Source organism: Sus scrofa, chromosome 9 (assembly GCF_054392235.1).
Source record: "Sus scrofa isolate SSC_HxYL_T2T_F1_AM1 chromosome 9, Sscrofa_HxYL_maternal_Yorkshire_Landrace_v2.0, whole genome shotgun sequence".
Taxonomy (NCBI): Eukaryota; Metazoa; Chordata; class Mammalia; order Artiodactyla; family Suidae; genus Sus; species Sus scrofa.
The window spans coordinates 113956236-113977051 of record NC_139391.1 but is presented as its reverse complement, the minus strand read 5'-3'; the positions used below and the strand labels follow the sequence as shown (position 1 = coordinate 113977051).

Here is a 20816-nt window from a genome sequence, read left to right as displayed (position 1 = left end):
AGTGTGACGATTGGATGCCACTTCCAGTAAGGTTCTCTCCCGCTCTGGCATCTCAGCCCCATCAGCCCATTGATCACAGGAGTCCATAGGTCCATCGCCTGTGATGCTACAGTGGCCACCTTTCCCTAACCTTGTTTTTCTTTGGGAAATGTCCCCTTATCCCCTGCATTCATCACCCATCTGCTATATCCACTAGTGTGTCCTATGACCTATGGTTGCCAGGGTTGGCTGTTATAAAATAATGCTGGTACCCTGAAGCCTGTGCATTTACATTTTCCTGCACATTCTGTAGCTTTGCTCATATCTCATGGCAGTGAACTGGCCACCAGGGGTGAAAGTGTGATGCCTGTGTGAAAATGCACCCTCCATGAAGGAGTAATATAAAGTGGATGTCCTGTGTGGTATCTTATTGTGTAAAAAAGGAGGTAATTATCATTATTAGTTTAAGGCTTAGAAAGGGGAGTAGTTTTAACTGCTTTTTACTGAAAAGATAGCTTAAGCCCTTGGGACTAACCTTGCCTCTCTTCCACCTCCAGGAAAGAGGGAAGATGTTGGCGATGTATAGGTCAGAATGTGTGCTCTGAAATGTGTCTCACTGGCGGAAATGAATTTACCTGAAGCTTTTCAGACTCCACTTGCCTGGTTCCCTGATAATAGTGATGTGATGTTTAGAATCAGGGGATGGCCAGGGACCATAGGGAAGGAAATCACTAACTTCTGGGACATAACCTTTGCTAACCTGTAAGCTCCTTGAGGGTAGTATTAACTCTGTGAGATACCTATTTTGTATCCTGGAAGTAGGCCTGATGGAGAAAGTACTTGACAATCGTTCTGAATATGGTGCTCTAAGCACATGTCTCACTTGGGCTGATAATGCCTTTTATTTCACTAAGTGCAGTGGAATGAAAGAGTACTAGTCTGGGGTGGGGGGTTCTTTGGCAGGTCTGCTTCCACACGGAGTGATAATAAGCGTTGGAGATCTCTGTCTCACCAAGATGGGGACTAGTCATTTAGGAAGATAGAGGAGACACTATTTTGAGGATAATTACAAGGACTTACCTTTTGAGGGTAATTACCTTTGTTGAGTGCCTGCAAGCACTGTTCTTATCTCATTTGATTTTATAATTGTGGAATAGGCATTATTTTCTTCATTTATATATGAAAAGACCAAGTGATGCCCAGAGAAGTGAAATTGCTCACAGTCACAGCTAGTAAATGGTGATTTGGAATTTAAACCCAGGTATATCCAACTGTGAAGCCCACCTGCTGTCTAAGGGGCATTTGGCACCTGGTAGGTGCTCAGTAAATATCTGTGGACTGAATGAATGCTTTTCCCTCTTCCCTTACCTTTTCCATCAGCCTACCTTGTCCCCTCCCAGATACTCCTCCGACTTGGCCTGACATTTCAAAGTGAGTTGACCAGCATTTGAAGGTACTGGAAGAGGCTGTTGTTACAATGCAGGGCATCTTACTTGGGAAGAATAGCTCAGCCCTCTTCCGACCCCACCCAGGTCATTTTTCTGTTATCCAGACCAGTGCAAAGGCCTGGAGTTGGTCTAGGTAAATTTGGGTTGGAAGAGGGAAGGGTGGGGAGGTGAAACCTGCAAAGGCATGAGGGAAGAGGAGAGGCCAGAACAAAGAGACGAGTTTGTCTGGAGACCCTTGCATATTGCAAAGATCAGGTCCTTTGGGATGCTCAATACATATTAACAGAATTGATAGAAACAGCCCATGGCTCAGGATCCTGAATTGTTTAGGACTTTAGGGTAGGCCATCCCAGACTGAGGGGCTCAACCGAGCGCAGTCACACAGAGCCACTTTAGAAGCGGCGATGGCTTCCCTGGCGGGGGAGTGGCCCCGCCGGTACCCCCAGCGGACAGGAGCTCTGAGGCCATTGGCTGGCCCGCTGGCGGCGGAGGGGCGGGAGCGCAGCAGAAGGGGATTGTTCGCACCTTTGGGCTGTAGATGGAGCTGTCGGGCAGGCGAGGGGGAAGGCACCTAGAAAAAACCTCCCTGGCCCGCGAGCTGGGAACAGCGCTCCCAGGATGCAGTTTGTGTCAACATGGCCACAATCTCGGCAGCTGGGCATCCAGGGTCTGGGGCTGGACAGCGGGAGCTGGAGCTGGGCGCAGGCTCTGCCCCAGGAGACCGGCGCTGCGCGGGGAAATGGTCGAGGGAATGCCGCCCCATGCAGGTAAGTGCCCCTGCCTGGCGCCTTGGCTGTCCGCCTGCCGTCAGGGTGGGGCTGGGGGCTGACTGGGGAGCCCACCCGCGCTGGGCTGAAATGCAGGCCGGGTTGGCCGGGGCACGGGCAGGCTGGCCTGGTAGGCTCTTCAGACGGTCTCGCAGGCCTCGCCGGCGCATCGGGGAGGCAGACCACCTGGCTGCCTTTTGGCGAGGCTGGGAGCTGGAGCTGGAGCCGGGGGAGGAGGGGCGCAGTCCCGGGACCCTGGCCCAACCGCGACCGTGTCTCCAACCCCAGCTGGCTGGCCTGCGCGTCAGTCCGCCGAAGGGGTGGCTGGAGGCACTCCTGCTGATCTCAACGAAAGAGGTGAGTGATGGCTTGGAGAGCGATCTCAGTCTTCTGCTCGGGAATTGAACCTGGGCAGCCTGGTTGAAAACCAGGAATCCTGGGCACTAGACTAACTAGAGGCTAGACGCATAATTGCCCTGATTCTTGACCCCTGTTGAAAGTAAGAATGTTTCAAGGAGGCAAAGACTGCGAAAACAGGTATAAAGTTTAGAGTCAGAGTACAGCAGTTAGAGCGCACAGAGAAGTCGTTTAAGTCAGAAGCAAAGAGTAATACACACCCTAAAGAGGAGTTCAGGTGGGGGGTGAGGCACACACCAGGACCTTTGTTTAAGTTTAGCCACTTATCTTGTTTTATTTTTTCACACACGAATGGACACAGGACCCTCCTCAATAGGCGCATGCATCTTTTGGCAAAGATGAATTCCAAAGCAAAGGATGCCGGAATAGTATCAGGATTTAAAATTTATAGCCTGGCACCCCCTCCCTTTTTTGACCCTAGGAGTCTTACTGCGCACGTGTGTTTGTGGAGATCTCCTTGACCCCGGGAGTGATTGAAGTGGTCATCTTATCTTTTTACTCCAACTGAGCTCAGCTCCTCAATTAACTTTTTCTTTCAGGTGTCAAAGTGAAGCAAGGCCCAATTTACTTGACCTAACAAGTCCCAGCTGTTCTCAGCCCAGGGGCCCACCTACCTCATACCTCAGCGCCAGCCAGCCAGGCTGGGGATGTGTGTGCTCGGGACACCTCATCATGTTACACTGCAGCCACTTGGGTGGAAAGATTTTTTATGTTGTATTGCCATCTTTCACCAAGTACAACGAGAGATTCACATTTCCCTTGCACCAGGTGTGATGGAGGGAAGGGGCCATTGAAAGGTGACTTTGCCTTCTTTCCAGCGGTGGGCAAACTTGGCCTCACATTAGAATCACCTGAGCAGCTTTGAAGCCTCCTGACGGCCAAGCCTGGTCCTGACCTGGTTAAATCAGCATCCTCGTCTCTGGGGTGCAGAGTAGGCAGCACTCATTTCTGAAAGGTCCATAAGGATCTCAGGGTGCAGATGAGTTTGAGAGCTAGTGCTCCAGAGCTGTGTATAAAACAAGAGGACATGGAATTCCTGTTGTGGCTCAGCTGTTAACAAACCCAGCTGGTATCCATGGGGATGCAGGGTCCATCCCTGGCCTCGCTCAGGGGGTTAAGGATCCAGTGTTGCCATGAGCTGTGGTATAGGTCACAGAGGCGGCTCAGATCCAGTGTTGCTGTGGCTGTGGTGTAGGTCAGCATCTACAGCTCTGATTGGATCCCTAACCTGGGAACCTCCATATGCCATGGGTTCAGCCCTAAAAAGACAAAACAGAAACAAAAAAACTCACGAAGACATGATGCTGAGAAAGGCCTGTATGGCTTTGCCTGGAGGAGAGTGTGGGAGCTGACCGTGGGCTGGACCCTGCAGAGGTCCGCTCTGTCCTTGACCTGGTTCTGACAAGTCTGCCAGGAGTTGCTGTGTTGTGTTTGATGTTTTTTTTTGTTTTTGTTTTTGTTTTGTTTTGTTTTTTTGCTTTTTAGGGCTACACCCATGGCATATTGAGATTCCCAGGCTAGGGGTCCAATTGGAACTATAGCTGCTGGCCCACGCCACAGCCACAGCAATGTGGGATCCGAGCCCGTGTCTGTGACCTACACCACAGCTCATGGCAACGCCAGATTCTTTACCCACTGATCGAGGCCAGGGATCAAATCCACAACCTCATGGTTCCTAGTCAGATTCGTTTACATTGCACCACTAGGGGAACTCCATGTTTGATCATTTTTCAGCCTTCGGTCTCCAAACCTGTGAAGGGGAGCAGAATTTGTGGCCCCCAGATAGCCTCTTTGGTACAAGGATTAAGATGGTTCTTTTAAAGAAACTGCATGCACAGAAGAAGCTCTGAAAACCGAGTAAGAGTTACCCTTTGTAAAAGGAAGTCTCCACCGCTGTACCAGGGAGAGGGGGATGACTCGATCTCTAAAAACTCTCATCAATGGAGAAGGCAAAGATTTATATCACATAATAGTCTTACCCTTTTATGCTGTCGTTTTGCTGGTAATTTCCCATAACTGACCAACCCCACCATCATCTTTTATTTTTATTATTATTATTACTTTTGCTTTTTAGGGCTTCACCGGCAGCATATGGAAGTTCCCAGGCTAGGGGTTGAATCGGAGCTGCAGCTGCCAGCCTACACCACAGCTCATGGCAACACTGGATCCTTAACCCACTGAGTGAAGCTAGGGATTGAACCTGCATCCTCGTGGATACTAGATGGGTTTGTTTCCATTACACCACAATGGGAACTCCCTGTATGTATGTATGTATGTATGTATGTATGTATGTATGTATATTTTTTTAGGACCACACCTGCAGCACATGGAAGTTCCCAGGGTAGGCGTTGATTCAGAGCCGTAGCTGCCAGCCTCTGCCACAGCCACAGCAATGCCAGATCTGAGCTACATCTGTGGCTCACAGCAATGCCAGATCCTTAATCCACTGATTGAGGCCAGGGATCAAACCCGTGTCCTCATGGGTACTAGTTGGGTTCATTACTGCTGAGCCACAATGGGAACTCCCCATCTTTTGTCTTTAGCAGAAGGCAGTATTTAAGGTGGGACCTCAGGCCTTTTTGGTGAGTAACTCAGTTTTCCTGGCTCTCTCCCATGTATTCAGGAGGTATACATGTTATTAGACTTTATTTTTCTTATGTTAATCTGTCTTATGTCCGATTGACTATTAGACCATCTGTAGAACCCAGAAGGGTAAAAGGAAAATTTTTCTTCCTCAGCGTCTGCGAAAAGTAAACTGGGCCCAGTGACTTTTTGAACTTCCACTTTCAGCCCTTGTCCCCTTCTTTGGGCCAGGCTGGAGTGACACCCGGATGACCCCCATTGCATGGCCGTGCTGGGATTACTGCCACCTCTTACGGATCAGGGTCTGGGTCCTCAGCCCTGCCCCTTCTCCCATGTCAGGAATGATTCCCTGGAAGCTGTGTGATGTCCCTCCCTGGCTGTCACAGCTGCTCTGAGTTAGAGAGGGCAGTTAGCATGCCTGTCCCCACCTGTCCAGCTCACCTCTAAGTAACAGGTCTCCACTTTGCCCAGCCTGACAGCCTTTTCAGCAGCAATAGAACAGGAGGTGATGCCTCCTCCTGTCCCACATAGAAAGGAGAGGCCACTATCAGCCCTACTGTTGTCCAACCAGCCCTGGGTGCTGGTATAGTATGGGGCCAGTTTCCAGGTCACCAGTGTACTAGAACCATCCTCTCTTGGTCATAGAGCTTGGCTCCTACTTTATACCCATGAGGTCTTGCCTTCTAGGGTGAGGACCTAGAGCTGGGAGGTACTGGAAGGCTCGGGCCTTTGGGAACTCCTCCCCCAGGGAGCAGGAGGGGGCTATAAGGCTTCCTCTTCCTCTTAGGTAATGTCCCCTTCTGCCCTTCTCAGTGAATGGCACTTTTTGGCAGACCCATTTTATTTCATAAAATACGAATATGTAATTGCACAGGGAGAAAAGGCTGCTCATCAGCTGTCTTATTCAGGCTCCCTGTATCTCCCTTGGCCACCATCCTTCTGGGAAGGATGGCAGCAGCAGTTACCTGAACTCTGTTTTTTTGTTACCTGCAGCACCTAGAACTGCTCCAGTTGGCAGTGCCTTGAGATGCCAGAGAATGCTTCTCTATGCCTCTATTTCATCATCCTTTTTTTTTAATTTAATTTTTTTTTTGGTCTTTTCTAGGGCGCACCTGTGACATACGGAGGTTCCCAGGCTAGGGGTCTAATTGGAGCTGTAGCCGCCGGCCTACACTACAGCCAGAGCAACTCGGGATCTGAACCACATCTGTGACCTACACCACAGCTCATGGCAACGCCAGATCGTTAACCCATTGAGCGAGGCTAGGGATCAAACCTGCAACCTTATGGTTCCTAGTCAGATTCGTTAACCACTGTGCCATGATGGGAACTCCTATTTTATCATCTTTAAAGCAGAGAGAGATCATCATTCTTGCCCCAACCTGCTTAGATATTGCTTGGAAAATTAGGGGCAGATAACTGGTAGGAAAAGTTTTACTTTGAAGCAGCCAATACTGGGCAGCTCTAGAGTTCAACATTAAGTCTGGTGGTGAAGACAAGCACCTGGGAACAAAGCGGTTGATTTTGTTTCATCAGGCCTTCTCACGAACGTAGCTGGCTCCCTGTTGCCCAACCTCAGTGTCCCCTCAAAGGCTGAATTCACTTTAACAACCTTGTCTGGAATGTTCCACTGCAATGAGGCTGGTCTCCACCCATTTCCACAGAGCCCACAGGTTCTGTCTGGGAGCCTTTGCTGTCACTGTTCTCAGTCCCCCCTGAGGTGTCTGGGCGTCTGCAAATTTTTATAGCTTTTCATGCTTGGGTTTTCCCCTGGGCACCTGCAGATGACCCTTTGTCACTGGTTATCTTTGTGTATGCTCACCTGAACGCGGCTGGAGACAGACCCCAAAGCACGCTGGTCAGAGACGCTTGAGGCATGCCCATTGCCCTCACGGTGGGCCCTCTTGCAGTTGAGAATTCATGCTCCTTTCCTGTTCCATTTTCCCTCCCATTCTCCCCTGCTCTTCAACCCCACACTCTCAGTTGCTGGCCCTGCTTTCTAGCCCTCTTGAGAAAACAGGGTCACTCTCTGGAGACTTACATGCAGCCGGTATCCCCCTTCTTCCTGTTACTGTGGGCTCACCACCCTACCCCTTCACTTGCTCCTGGAAGTCACACTGGCATCTCTCCCCTTTCTCCCCTGCCCCATCAGATCCTCCCCTTCCAATGGCTCCTTCCCACCAGGGTGTAGGCATTCTGCAACACTGCCCATCTCTGTAACAAAAACTCCCTAGGAGTTCCCTGGTGACTCAGTGCATTAAGGATCTAGCATTGTCACTGTTGTGGGTTAGGTTGCTGCTATGGCAGGGGTCTGATCCCTGGCTCCAGAACTTCTGTATGCCATAGGTATGGCCCCCCCAAAAAAACCCCCCACAAAAAAAAACCCCCAAAACTCTTCAGATCCACATCTCCCTCCAGTGCTGCATTTCTCTGCTCCACTTTAGACCAGTCTGTACTTGCTATCTCCAATTCTTTCTTCTCCATTTTCCCTCTCTCTGCTTTTTAACCTTTTTATTACAGAAAACTCCAATCTAGGCAAAAATAGATAGACTTGTATAATGAACCCTCCTGAACCCGTCCTCCAGCTTCAGGTGTTACCAGCTTTGGACAGTCTTGTTCCATCTAAATCCCTACCCAGGTCTCCCTCCCATCTTAGTTTGAAGCACATCTCAGACAGCAATCCTTTTAATTATAAATATTTCAGCTCTAAAGGTAAGGACTCTTTTTTTAAAAAAAATTTATTATGACTACCACAACAAAAACCTCAACCTCCCCACATGTCCAGTTTTTGAATGTTATACATTTTTTTCAACGTTATACATTTTTTCCAACAATGTTATACTTTTTTCCCAACAATGTTATGCTTTTCCAAAAATGTTTGTTATGCATTTTTTCTCTTAGTTTGCCTGAATCAGAACTTAAATAAGTCTACACATGGTGATTGCTATGTCTCTTAAGTCTTGTTTCAGTCTGTAAGTTCCTCCTCCATCTCTTTCATTTTTCCTTGTAGTTTATCTGTGGAAGAATCTAGGCCATCTGTCCCATGGATTTTCGCACAGTCTGCATTCTGCTGCTGCATCCTCCATGGTGTCATTTAACTTGTTCTTCTATTCTCAGTATTCCAGTGAATTGGAAATTGGATTGTTCTCCCTGGAATCTACGAGGATGAGGCTTTTTTTTTTTTTTTTGGTCTTTTGTCTTATTCATTTATTTATTTTTTGTCTTTTTGCCATTTCTTGGGCTGCTCCCATGGCATATGGAGGTTCCCAGACTAGGGGTCTAATGGGAGTCATAGCAACTGGCCTATGCCAGAGCCACAGCAATGTGGGATCTGAGCTGTGCCTGCAACCTACACCACAGCTCATGGCAATGCCAGATCCTTAACACACTGAGCAAGGCCAGGGATCAAACCCGCAACCTCATGGTTCCTAGTTGGATTCGTTAACCACTGAGCCACAATGGGAACTCCTGGTCTTTTGTCTTTTTAGGGCTACACCCTTGGCACATGGAGGTTCCCAGGCCAGGGGTCTAATTGGAGCTACAGCTGCTAGCCTATGCCACAGCTACAGCAATGCCAGATCCAAGCTGCATCTGTGACCCACACCATAGCTCACAGCAACGCCGGGTCCTTAACCCATTGAGAGAGACCCGGGATCGAACCCACAGCCTCATCGTTTCTAGTTGGATACGTTTTTGCTGCGCCATTATGGGAACTCTGAGGATGAGGCTTTTGCTGCCACCTCTCCATCCTGTTGGTTTTGCCAAAGCTCTAATGACATCCATGGTGTGAAAGCCAAGGGTCATTAAGCCAGTGGTATTAAAGTTCAAGACTTCATTTTCCTGCCCTCTCAGCTGAATTTCATGAAGGAGACCACTCCCTCTTGAAACACCTGTTCTCGAAGCCTCTGGGACACTTCCCCTTGATTCTTTCCATATATCACTAGCTGCTCCTCAGTCTTTTTTTTTTTTTTTTTTTTTCTGTTTCCCCTCCTTTTCCTGACTTTTTATATTTTGAGTGATCCGGGGCTCAGTCTAGACTTTCTGCCCGCTATCTACACACCCTTCCTTGTGATTTCATCCAGACTTTTTTTTTTTTTTTTTTTTTGTGCCATGCCCATGGCATGCAGAGGCTCCCAGGCCAGGATAAGGGATGGAACCCATGCCACAGCAGTGACAACACCAGATCTTCAACTGCTTGGCCATCAGGGAAGTCCTGGGCTCTGTGTTTTAGATGCAGTCTGTGTGCTGTCACTTCCCAAATGCAGTCATTTCCTCCTACTCTCTTGCTGTATACTTTTCTTTCTTTTTATGGACACACCTGTGGCATGTGGAAATTCCCAGGCCAGGGGTTGAGTCTGAGCTGCATGTGCTGCCTGTGCTACAGCCATAGCAGTGCTAGGTCCAAGCTGCATCTGTGACCTATGTGACAACTCATGGCAACACCGGGTCCTTCACCCACGGAACCAGGCCAGGGATGGAGCACACATCCTTGTGGATACTAGTCGGGTTCTTAACCCACTGAGCCACAAAGAGAACTCCTCTGTGTCCTTTCCAGAATTCCTTCTTGAGTGCCAGATTCATGTTCATACCTGTTAATTCAGTGTCTCCCTTGGCGTCAGTAAATATCTTAGATTTAACCTGACCAAAATGAATTCCTGATTTCTGTCTAAACCCTGTTATCCCAAAATTGTCCTCATCTCTGTTGAGGATAAGAGCATCCTTCTAGCTTCCCCACAAGCCTTGGGGTCATCCTTGCCGCCTCTCTTTTTCACACCTGACTCCCACTATATTAGTAAATACCATCTAATTTTTCTTCAAAATATATTCACAGCCCAACCACTGCTCCTGCCACTGGCTGGTTGAAGCTACCATCACCTCTCATTGATTAATGCCACTGCATCCTCCCTGTTCTTCTTGCTTCTCTTTTCGTCCCCCGCTCCATATAATATATTTTCAGCAGAGCAGCCAGAGTGATCCTTTAAAATGTGTTAATCAGGGAGTTCCCATCATGGCACAGTGGTTAATGAATCCGACTAGGAACCATGAGGATGTGGGTTCAGCCCCTGGTCTTTCTCAGTGGGTTAAGGATCTGTGTTGCTGTGAGCTATGGTGTAGGTCACATACATGGCTTGGATCTAGTATTGCTGTGGCTGTGGTGTAGGCCAGTGGCTGCAGGTCTGATTTGACCTCTAGCCTGGGAACTTCCATATGCCACAGGTGTGGCCCTAAAAAGAAAAAATATATATATATATTAATCAGTTGGAGTTCCCTGGTGGCCCTGCAGGTTAAGGATCTGGCATTGTCATTGCTATGGCACAGGTATTGCTGTGGTGCAGGTTCAGTCCCTGATCCAGGAACTTCTTCATGCCAAGGGTGTGGCCAAAAAATATATAAATCAGCCATATCACACCTCTTCATAAAACTCCCAAGTGGCTCCTCATCTTATTCAGTGGAAAAGCCCCCATTTCGTCAAAGGTCCCCTTCCTCCAGACCTACTGATCTGAGCCCATCTCCACTGCACCCCCTCTTGCCCGCTCCTTCTTGCCACTGCACCACATGGTCCCACCTGAGGGACTTCCCTTCCACTGAAAGGCTCCTTCTTTGGGTCCAGGTACAGTCTTTCCCATCGCTTCATGAGGTCTGCTCAGCTGTCACTGGATTAGTGTGATCTTCACAGCCACCCAAACCCAGCACACTCTTTGCTCCATCCCTGCTCACATTTTCTCCAAGGCACTTATGCCATCAGACGCTTTGAATATTTACCTTTTTTTTAGTCTCTTGGTTGGTTTCTTCTGCTTGGTTCATGACAGTGTCTCCGTGCCTGTAACAGTACCTGGCTTAGAGCAAAAAATGTTTGCTGAGTGACCCTCCAGCTGGATGGCTCCCACTTCCATGTCAGGGACTGGGTCTTTTTTATCTTTGTATCTGGCAGCCAACCCAGTGGCTTTGTTGGAGGAGGTGCTTGATAGTGATCTAGTGAGGCTGTATAGAACTGAGTTGTATAAGTAGCTTTGGTTCCTCCCTAAAGTACTCCCTGTGCTGCAGCCCACAGGGACTCATTTTCAGTATAGGTTGGCATATAGTACATAGGTGATGCAGGCAGTTCTTCTCCTGTGCTGCCCCTTTCTCTTGTCTGTGCTCTGCATTCTAACTTGGGGCTATGGCCTTATGTGTCCCTCTTTCTTGCTCTCTGCATTGGACCAGGTGTTAGGGCGCTTGAGCTGACATATGCCCTCATGAAATAATGGAATGGTTATGGGATCTGGAATCAGAAGGCTTGGGTTTGAATCTTGGCTTTGCCATGTACTGATTTTCCTACCCAGGTCAAGTACGTTTTGTGTTGTCTCTGAGCCTTCTCAACTTTTCTCTTGAAATAAGTATAAATTAATAATTTAGTAAGTAGATTCACAGCTGGTCCCTCTCAGTTTCGGTGTTGTCCTCTGTAAAAGATGCTTAGTTCATGAAGTTGTGAGGATTAGTTGATTTCGTTGATAGGGCAACACTAAGTAACTCATTGTATTAGTTGTCTATTTTTCTGTATAACAAATTACCCACAATTTTAGCAGCCTAAAAAAAATTATTTATGGAGTTCTTTTGTGTCCCAGCAGATTAAGAATCTGGTGTTACTGCTGCAGGACTTGGGTCACTGCTGTGGTACAGGTTTGATCCCTGGCCCAGGAACTTCCATGTCCCACAGGTGCAACCAAAAAATATTATCTATTATTATGGAGCTTCTGTGGGTTAGGAATTCAGGAGCAGCTTAGCTGAGTGGTTCTGGCTCAGAGTTTCATGAATTTATAGTTAAGTTGTTGACTGGGGATGCATTCATCTGAAGGCTTGACTGAGGCTGGAGGACTGGCCTCTGGTATGCTCATTCACCTGTGTTGGCAGGAAGCCTTAGTTCCTCACCATTTGGACCTGTCCCACAAGGCTGCTTGAATGTCCTTACAACATGGCAGCTGCCTTCCCCCAGAATGAATGATCCAGGAAGACAGACTGGAATGGATGCTGCAGTGTCTTTTGTGATCTAGTATCAGAATCATACACCATCACTTCTTTATTTGTTAGGAACAAGTCACTCAACCCTGCTCATACCCAAAGTGTGGGAGAATTAGGCTCTATTTTTTGAAGGGACTGTCAAAGAATTTGTAGACATATTTTATAATCTCCACAGTCATAAAGCACTAGGAAAATGTTAATTAACATTGCAGGCAAGAGTTATGATTTGTGTACTCTTGGCCTTGTTAGATGCATTCTCTTTGTCACATTCAGGAAAGGCTGTTGACTCTCAGCTCCTTTGTGCCTCTTAGGTTCTGTTAATTGGTTAATGATTCACAGACAATTCATGGATAGTCTTTTCTATACAGCAAGACTGCAGGCTCCCTGCAGTCTTGACATGTCTCAGATTTCTGATGCAACCTTGCAGAGTGAGGTTTTTGCAAAGTGATGTCTAGTTCCAACTGTGAGAATATGGTTCTAGAGTTTTGACCCTCCACAGAAATGGTGAGGGGAGGTAGAGGAGTTGGCATATTGGAAAAAATAATAAAATTGCTTTTGCATACATTTAGTTTGAGGAACTTAAAAGGTGTGTAGATGGAGTTCCCATCACGGTGCAGCAGAAACGAATCCGACTGGGAACAGTGAGGTTGTAGATTAGATGCCTGGCCTCGCTCAGTGGGTTAAGGAACTGGCATTGCCATAAGCTGTGGTGTAGGTCAAAGACACGGCTAGGATCTGATTTGTACAAGTAGCTTTGCTGTGGCTGTAGCTCCAATCAGTCAGACCCCTAGCTTGGGAACCTCCATGTGCCAAAGGTGTGGCCCTAAAAAAAAAAAAAAAAAAAAGCAAAGAAAAAAGATTCATAGATGAGGCCATTCAGAAGGTCATTGAAGTATGAACTTTGAAGGGAGCAAGGTAAGTTGAAGAGTGTCAGCTTCAAAGAGGAAACCACTGAAGTTCTTAAAAGAGTACAATTGCCAAAGGAAAAGTGAAGAAATAGGGAAAGGTGAGGGCAGAATCTTGGTCTTGGAGGAGGAAGAGGAAGCAGCAAAGAAGATGTGAGCCCCCCAAGTGGCCAGGAGGCAGTGTGGTTGTGGAAACCAAGCAGGAGGCCACTGATGACCTTCAAGGGTGTGGTTTCAGAAAGTGGGATATTCGTAGACAGATTTAAGGGGCTTGTTTAGCTGTCAGTTGTGAAGAAGAAAACATGAAGCTTGTGTCTTGGATGTTTCAAGTGAAGGAGAGTACAGTCGCCAGAGGTGGCAGAGTTGAGTGGGTTCTCCTTGGGTTGGAGGACCTGAGGGGAGAGCCGGTGGGGAGGGACAGATTGAAGATGTCAGAGCACAGTGGTTCAGATCGAGTTTCACAGGCAGGAAGATGAGAAGTGAAGGGCACACGCAGGGGGTGGGGGTTGGCTTGGCAAGAAAAAAGGCAGAGACGGGAGCTTGCCAACAGCCACCTGCCATCAAAGGGAGGCTGGGAGGATGGGGGACAGCCAAGTGAGGGTTGGGGAAAGGGAAGAGTTTGAAAGAAGCCTCCCAGGGAACACATGGAGATGTCAACGAGATTACGAAGAGGCTTCTGAAGCTGCCTTGAGACGAGAGCTATGAGCGTGTGACGGATGTCACCTGCAGAATTTGGGGCCTTTTATTTAGGAGCAGGCAATTAAAATGAAGAAAGTTTTCCTAGGTTAGGGATTTGCCTAAGTCTGGTGGAGGATCCAGGGAATTAGAAGTTCTAGTTCTGTTTCTAAAGATGGAAGTGAGCTGTCAGTCAGAAGGTGGCATGCAGGTGTGCACATGGCACCTGCCTGGATGCCCTTAGGATGATGAACATCTGATGCAGGGCTGGCATTTGTCATTGACATACAGGCACCACCAACCTGCCAGGCAGTGCAGCAGCAGGTCCAACACCAAGAGGACTACTTGTTCTAATTTGCACAAAGGTGCCTCATGTGCAGGTACAAAGACTGACAGCCTAGGGCTAGGGCATTGGGGAGAATTGAAGGAAAGGGAGAGGCTGGATGAAAGTGGCAGTGGGTGAGGCTGTGCGGTCAAAGAAGGAAAGCTCAGATATTAACATCATGGAAGTGAAACCCCCTTGAATGATTCTGTCCAAGATGAGCCATGCTGGTGATCAACCGAAATGAAGACAGATGAGAATACTGGTCCAGCTGAAATAACAGCTTTCTGGAACAGATTAGACCACCTTGAATACCAAGTGACTGACATTTGACCTTGGATGACACAGGCTACAGTGGGAACATCCTAGTTTTGGCAACAACTGTTCAACACATTCAACAAGTATTTGTTGACTCCAAAACACATGATTCTAGATACTTAGGATATAGCAATGAAAGAAACAGACCAAGATTCCAGAGCCTTAGCACATACTAGTTTTAGTGACAAAAATATAACTGTGTACCTAGGGGTGACCTGACTGGAAATACAGGTTTTATTTTTATTTTTTGGAGGTTTTTGCCTTTTCAAGGGCCGCTCCTGTGGCATATGGAGGTTCCCAGGCTAGGGGTCGAATCGGAGCTGTAGCCACTGGCCTACGCCAGAGCCACAGCAACAGAGGATCTGAGCTGTGTCTGTGACCTACACAACAGCTCATGGCAATGCTGGATTGTTAACCCACTGAGCAAGGCCAGGGACCAAACCCGCAACCTCATGGTTCCTAGTCGGATTTGTTAACCACTGTGCCACAACGGGAACTCCTGGAAATACAAGTTTTAAAACAGGGTTTTATTATACCTGGCTCACTGATATCCACTCCACGAACCTACTGTATCTCTGTCACCCTGAATACTGAAAGCTTTACTTTCAAGTTCCCAGTTCACCTGAAAGTGAAATTACAAATGAGGTGGTTAAATGTTTAATTTTAAAGAGGCAGTGTGAGAGTTCTTGTTGGGGCTCAGCAGGTCAAGAATCCAACTAGTATCCACTAGTATCCATGCATGTTTGATCCCTGGCCTAGCTCAATGGGTTAAGGATCTTGCATTACTGCAAGTTGTGGTGTACGTCATGGACACAGCTTGGATTTCTGTTGCTGTGGTTGTGCTCTAGGCTGGCAGCTGCAGTTTTGATTCAAACACTAGCCTGGGAACCTCCATATGTGGCAAGTGTGGCCCTAAAAAGAAAAAGTAAATAAAATAAAAAGGCAGCGGTGACTGTCATTGTCACTAGAAACACAGGAAGAGAGTGGGTTGACTCCACTGAAATGGGCCAGCAGGAAGGTGGAGGATGGGGAGCTGTGGTGAGCCAGGTCTGGGGGTGCAGTAGGCCCTGGCCCTCTAATGGGGAGGTGATGGGGAGGAGCAAGCATGCAGCATCAGACTAAAATCTTATTGGCCCAGGTTCCTATGGCTTTTGTCAACATTGCTGTTTACTTCTCTGAGGACGAATAGAAGAATTTGGATGAATGGCAGACGGAGCTTTACAACAATCTTGCGGTTTTTTTGTTTTGTTTTGTCTTTTTAGGGCTGTACCCATGGCATATGGAGGTTCCCAGTCTAGGGGTCCAATAAGAGCTGTAGCTGCTGGCCTATGCCACAGCTACAGCAACACCGTGTCCGAGCTGAGTTTGCAACCTACACCACAGCTCATGGCAACACTGGATCCTTAACCCACTGAGTGAGGCCAGGGATGGAACCTGCATCCTCATGGATGCTAGTTAGATTTGTTTTCCACTGAGCTGTGACCGGAACTCCACAACCTCATTTTTTTTTTTTTTTTTTTAAATTTAGGAGTTCCCATCATGGCTCAGTGGAAACAAATCTGACCAGCATCCATGAGGACACAGGTTCTATCCCTGGCCTCACTCTGTGGGTTAAGGAGCCAGCGTTTCCGTGACCTGTGGTGTAGGTCGAAGTTTTGGCTCAGATCTGGGTGGCATTGCTATGGCTGTGATAGGCCAGCAGCTATAGCTCCTATTGGACCCTTAGCATGGGAACCTCCATGTGCCATGGGTTCAGCACTAAAAAAAAAAAACAAAAATTTTTTTTTCCTCTCTTTAGGGCTGAACCTGCAGCATATGGAGCTTCCTAGGCTAGGGGTTGAATTGGAGCTACAGCTGTTGGCCTACACCACAGCAACAGCAGTGCTGCATCTGAGCGGCGTCTGTGACCTTCACCACAGTTCATGGCATGCAAGATCCTTAACCCACTGAGCGAGGCCAGGGATCTAACCTGAGTCCTCATGGATACTAGTCAGGTTTGTTACCACTGAGCCACAACAGGAACTCCCCACATCTTCTTAATCCATTCGACTGTTGATGGACATTTGGGTTGTTTCCATGTCTTGGCTATTGTGAACTGCAATGAACATAGGGGTGCATGTATCTTTTTGAATGAAAATTTTGTCCTTATATATGCCCAAGAGTGGGATTGCTGGGTCATACGGTAGTTCTGTATTTAATTTTTTGAGGAACTTCCATACTGTCTTCCATTGTGGTTGTACCAATTTACATTCCCACCAGCAGTGAAGGAGGGTTCCTTTTTGTCCACATCCTCTCCAGCACTGATTTGTTGACTTGTTAATGATGGCCATTTGGACTGGTATGAAGTGGTACCTCACTGTAGTTTTGGTTTGCATTTCTTTATTAATGAGCAATGTTGAGCATTTTTTCATGCCCTTTTCAGGCCTGCCATCTCTATGTCTTCTTCAGAGAAATGTCTATTTAGGTCTTCTGCCCATTTTTCAGTTGGGTTGTTTGTGTTTTTGTTGTTGAGCTGTATGAGTTGGTTGTGTATTTTGAAGATCAAGCTCTTGTTGGCTGCATCAATTGAAAAGATTTTCTCCCATTCTGTGGGTTCTTTCAGGGTTTTTTTTTTTTATGGTTTTCCTTTTGCTGTGCAAAAGCTTTTGAGTTTAATTAGGTCCCATTGGTGTATTTTTGTGTTTACTGTCATTATTCTAGGTGAATCAAACAAAATGTGGCTGTGATTACAACAACAATCTTGTTAAGGAGCACTACAAAACCCTGATGTCCCTGGGTAAGGGCGCCTTCTCTCCCCTGTGGCAGCATCCTGGGAGGGGCAATGAAATGCTTCTCACCCATCGTGCACCCCCTGGGCAAGGTGTTTCATGTTTGTACCTCATGCTTAAGGAATGGTCTGCTTGTGGTGCTGGGAAGTTAGAATTATTTATAACAGGATGAAAAGTGAAAACCCAGGAACAGGGTCTGTTGCCATAGAATTGAACGCTATGCTGCAGCACTTCAGAAAACAGTCAGATAACACCATTTGTGCCTCATTACTCACTACAACCGTCTTGGATAAGCCAGAGTCCCTCTGCTCTTGGCTTTCAGACACCAGTTCTTTCTGCATCAGAAACTGGAGAGTCCATTGACTCGATCTCACAGTTCCTCATAAGAGATTACCTGATATACTTGCGTTAACAGCCACTACCCAGAGGGGCGCTCGGACAGGCAGGGACTTGGGGGAGGAGAGAGCTCTGCACCCCCTTGATTGGGACCCTCGATAACTTCAATCAGTCCTTCTTTCCCTTCCACCTCATTCCAGACGCAGAGGGTGCAGTGCACATGCCAGATGCTCCATCCCAGGCTGAGCCCAGGGAAGAGCCCTGCATGTGGGAGCAGCGTGACCCCCAAGAGAGAGATATCCTGATGGATCCAGACAAGGGTGATGGCAACTGAGGAGGGCGCTGCCATCCTGGCATGAGTTTGGTGGGGGGCTTCTCTTTAGTTGTTTGTGAGACCAGGTCTGCCGCCTCTGAATTTTGGTGGTGACTTACAGGAAGAGGTTTCAGGGCCAGAAATCACACCATGGATGTGTGTATTTTGGGGTTAGAGCCGTGCAGCTCAAGACACCTGGTAAGATGGAGAGAAGAGGAGGGGTCAGCCTGGAAGCCTCCTAGGCCTGACCAGGGCCTGTGATGACCTGGGAGTAGCCTGGGCAAGGCAGGTGGGCAAAAGGGTGGGGGAGGGCTTGGCATGGATGCATAGTTGGCGCCAGGCCCATTGCTTCCTGCTTGGCTGTCATCTCCAGTGCCCACACCCCACTCTCACAGACACCCCAACATAGGCAGACTTACCCTTCAAGGCTTTTTCCTCATCCAAGAAGGCTCTTACGTTCTGAGGAAGTCCAGTTCCTTGAGAACATCACACCTGGTCAGCTTCCAGTGGATGGAGGGTGGGAGGGTTCTAGTCCCAGCTCTGCCCCAGAGGCCTTTTCTCCAGGCCTCGGCTCTCTTGTATCCTCTGCCTCATCATGTGAACCTTCACCCATAGCGTGCCCTCTGTCCTTCCTTTTTTTTTTCTTTTCTTCTTTTTATGGGTGCACCTGAAGCATACGGAAGTTCTGGGGCCAGGGCTCAAACCCAGAGCTGTTTGCAATGACAATGCTGTTTCCTAACTCACTGAGCCATAAGGGAACCCCTGAAATATTCCCTGTGTTTCTTTTTCTTTTTTTTTTTTGTCTTTTTGTCTTTTTGTTGTTGTTGCTATTTCTTGGGCCGCTCCCGCGGCATATGGAGGTTCCCAGGCTAGAGGTCAAATCGGAGCTGTAGCCACCTGCCTACGCCAGAGCCACAGCAACATGGGATCCGAGCCGTGTCTGCAACCTACACCACAGCTCACGGCAACGCCGGATCGTTAACCCACTGAGCAAGGGCAGGGACCGAACCCGCAACCTCATGGTTCCCAGTCGGACTCGTTAACCACTGCGCCACGACGGGAACTCCTGTTTCTTTTTTTAATAATGATTTTTATTTTTTCCATCATAGCTGGTTTACAGTGTTCTGTCAATTTTATACTGTACAGCAAGGTGACCCAGTCACACATACATATATACATTCTTTTTCTCACATTATCCTCCATCATGTTCCATTATAAGTGACTAGATACAGCTCCCAGTGCTGTACAGCAGGATCTCATTGCTTATTATGCAGCTGATGTTTACTAAGCTGTAGTGCACTCCATACTGGGAAGATGCACCGGTGAACAGCAGTCCTTTCATGGAGTTTACAATCCAATGGAGAGAGATCAGGCTTACACTGGTGCCTGTGAATTAGATGGGAAACTGTGCTGTGAAGAATTCTCAAGCAGCGTAAAAAGTTTGGTGGAAAAGAACCTATCTCTCGGCATCTTCTGCCTTTGCTCATGGAATGTTCTGAGTTGTCTCAAATGTGTTAACACTGAAATTCCTTAGGGTATCCAGAACCTCTCTGAGAGGTCAAACAGGACAGCCACTGGCAAAACTTAAGGAGGTTTGTGCTTTGTTTTTACTTTGTGTTGTTTTAAAAGAGGCAATGGAAAAATTCTTTTAAACTTATGTGATTGTCTCTATTGATGTTTGTTCTTGTCTGGTAACCCATAGTAACATTTTTACCCTGCTTTATTTGAAGACCCTTGAGGTCTGTCGACAGAGAAACTTTTGAAGAGAGAGTTTATCTTCTGTGTGAGTAGCTTTTATTCATTTTGGTCCCCATAAACTAAGGAATGGGATGGTAACATAATATAAATTGCCTAAGAATGGACATAGGTTTTAGACCAGAGTAACACAGAGGCTGGAGACTGGTTCATGTAAGAATTTAATATTTCGACAAGGAGACTACACAGCTCAGAGTAGGAAGCATTATTGAATGAATGATATTGAGATAACATATTAATACTGTGTAATAAACAAAACTGTCAGTTCATACCTTACAACATAAATCAAAATATATTTTAGATGGGTAAATAAGTTTTGTTTTTTAATTATCAGAAGGAAGTCAGAATCTGCCCTTCAGTAGTTGTATGATCTTGGCAAGTTACTAACATTTCTGTGTCATTTTTAATAAAAAAGAAATATTAGTAGAACCTACTTCATAGGATTATAGTGATGATTACATGATGTAATTAAGGTGGAGCACTTAAATGAGTACTCAGCACAAAGTAAACACCTAGTAAGAGATATTTATTACACTAAGTTCCAGATGTCACATGAGGGAAATACGTTTTTGTCTTGGCTGTCAAACATGTAGATAAATTAAGAGATATGTGATTTCTCTTAACATGTTTTATTAAGGAGTTTCTGCTGGGGTGAAGTAGATTAAGGATCCTATGCAGGTCATAGTTGCAGCTTGGATTTGATCCCTGGCCTGGGAACTTCCATATGCCCTGGGTGAAGTCATAAAAGAAAATGTTTTAGGAGTTCTCGTCATGGTTCAGCAGTTAACGAACCCCACTAGCATCCATGAGGACACGGGTTTGATCCCTGGCCTTGCTCAGTGGGTTAAGGATCCAGTGTTGCTGTGAGCTGTGGTGTAGGTCACAGATGCAGCTCGGATCTGGCATTGCTGTGGCTGTGGTGTAGGCCAGTGGCTACAGCTCAGATGTGACCCCTCGTTTGGGAACCTCCATATACCGAGGGTGTGGCCCTAAAAAGACGAAAGAAAAAAATGTTTTATTAAAATATCCTCCATGCAGTAGTTCTCACATTTTCTTAGGCCTGATTGGGTAACAGCCGAAGTGTCCTGAAGATGATCATGGAGGAGTTACATGATGTTGATAAAACAATTGAATTTGCCAAGGAGCAGGATGATGAGGAAACTCTAAGAAGATCTGATTGTATTTTATTTATTTATTTTGTCTATTTTTTTTTCTGGGCTGCACCAGTGCC

At 47.0% G+C, this 20816-nt stretch overlaps 1 protein-coding gene across 30 annotated transcripts in view; it reads left to right on the top strand.

Annotated features, from left to right (window-relative positions):
- Positions 1-2028: 2028 nt before the first annotated feature.
- Positions 2029-20816, top strand: part of LOC146400097 (uncharacterized) — a 70939-nt gene continuing 52151 nt past the window's right edge. For 22 of the 30 annotated variants that reach the window (XR_014816163.1, XR_014816171.1, XR_014816164.1 and 19 more), the window contains exon 1: positions 2029-2194. Coding sequence is in view for 18 of the 30 variants with exons in the window: in XM_084977530.1 (XP_084833656.1) it covers positions 2046-2194 (149 nt within the window). In the remaining 12 variants the exon portion in view is untranslated. Of the gene's footprint in view, positions 3380-16363; positions 20403-20816 lie in introns of those variants that run through there. The other 8 variants (XM_084977516.1, XM_084977515.1, XM_084977517.1 and 5 more) reach the window with 7 other exon arrangements.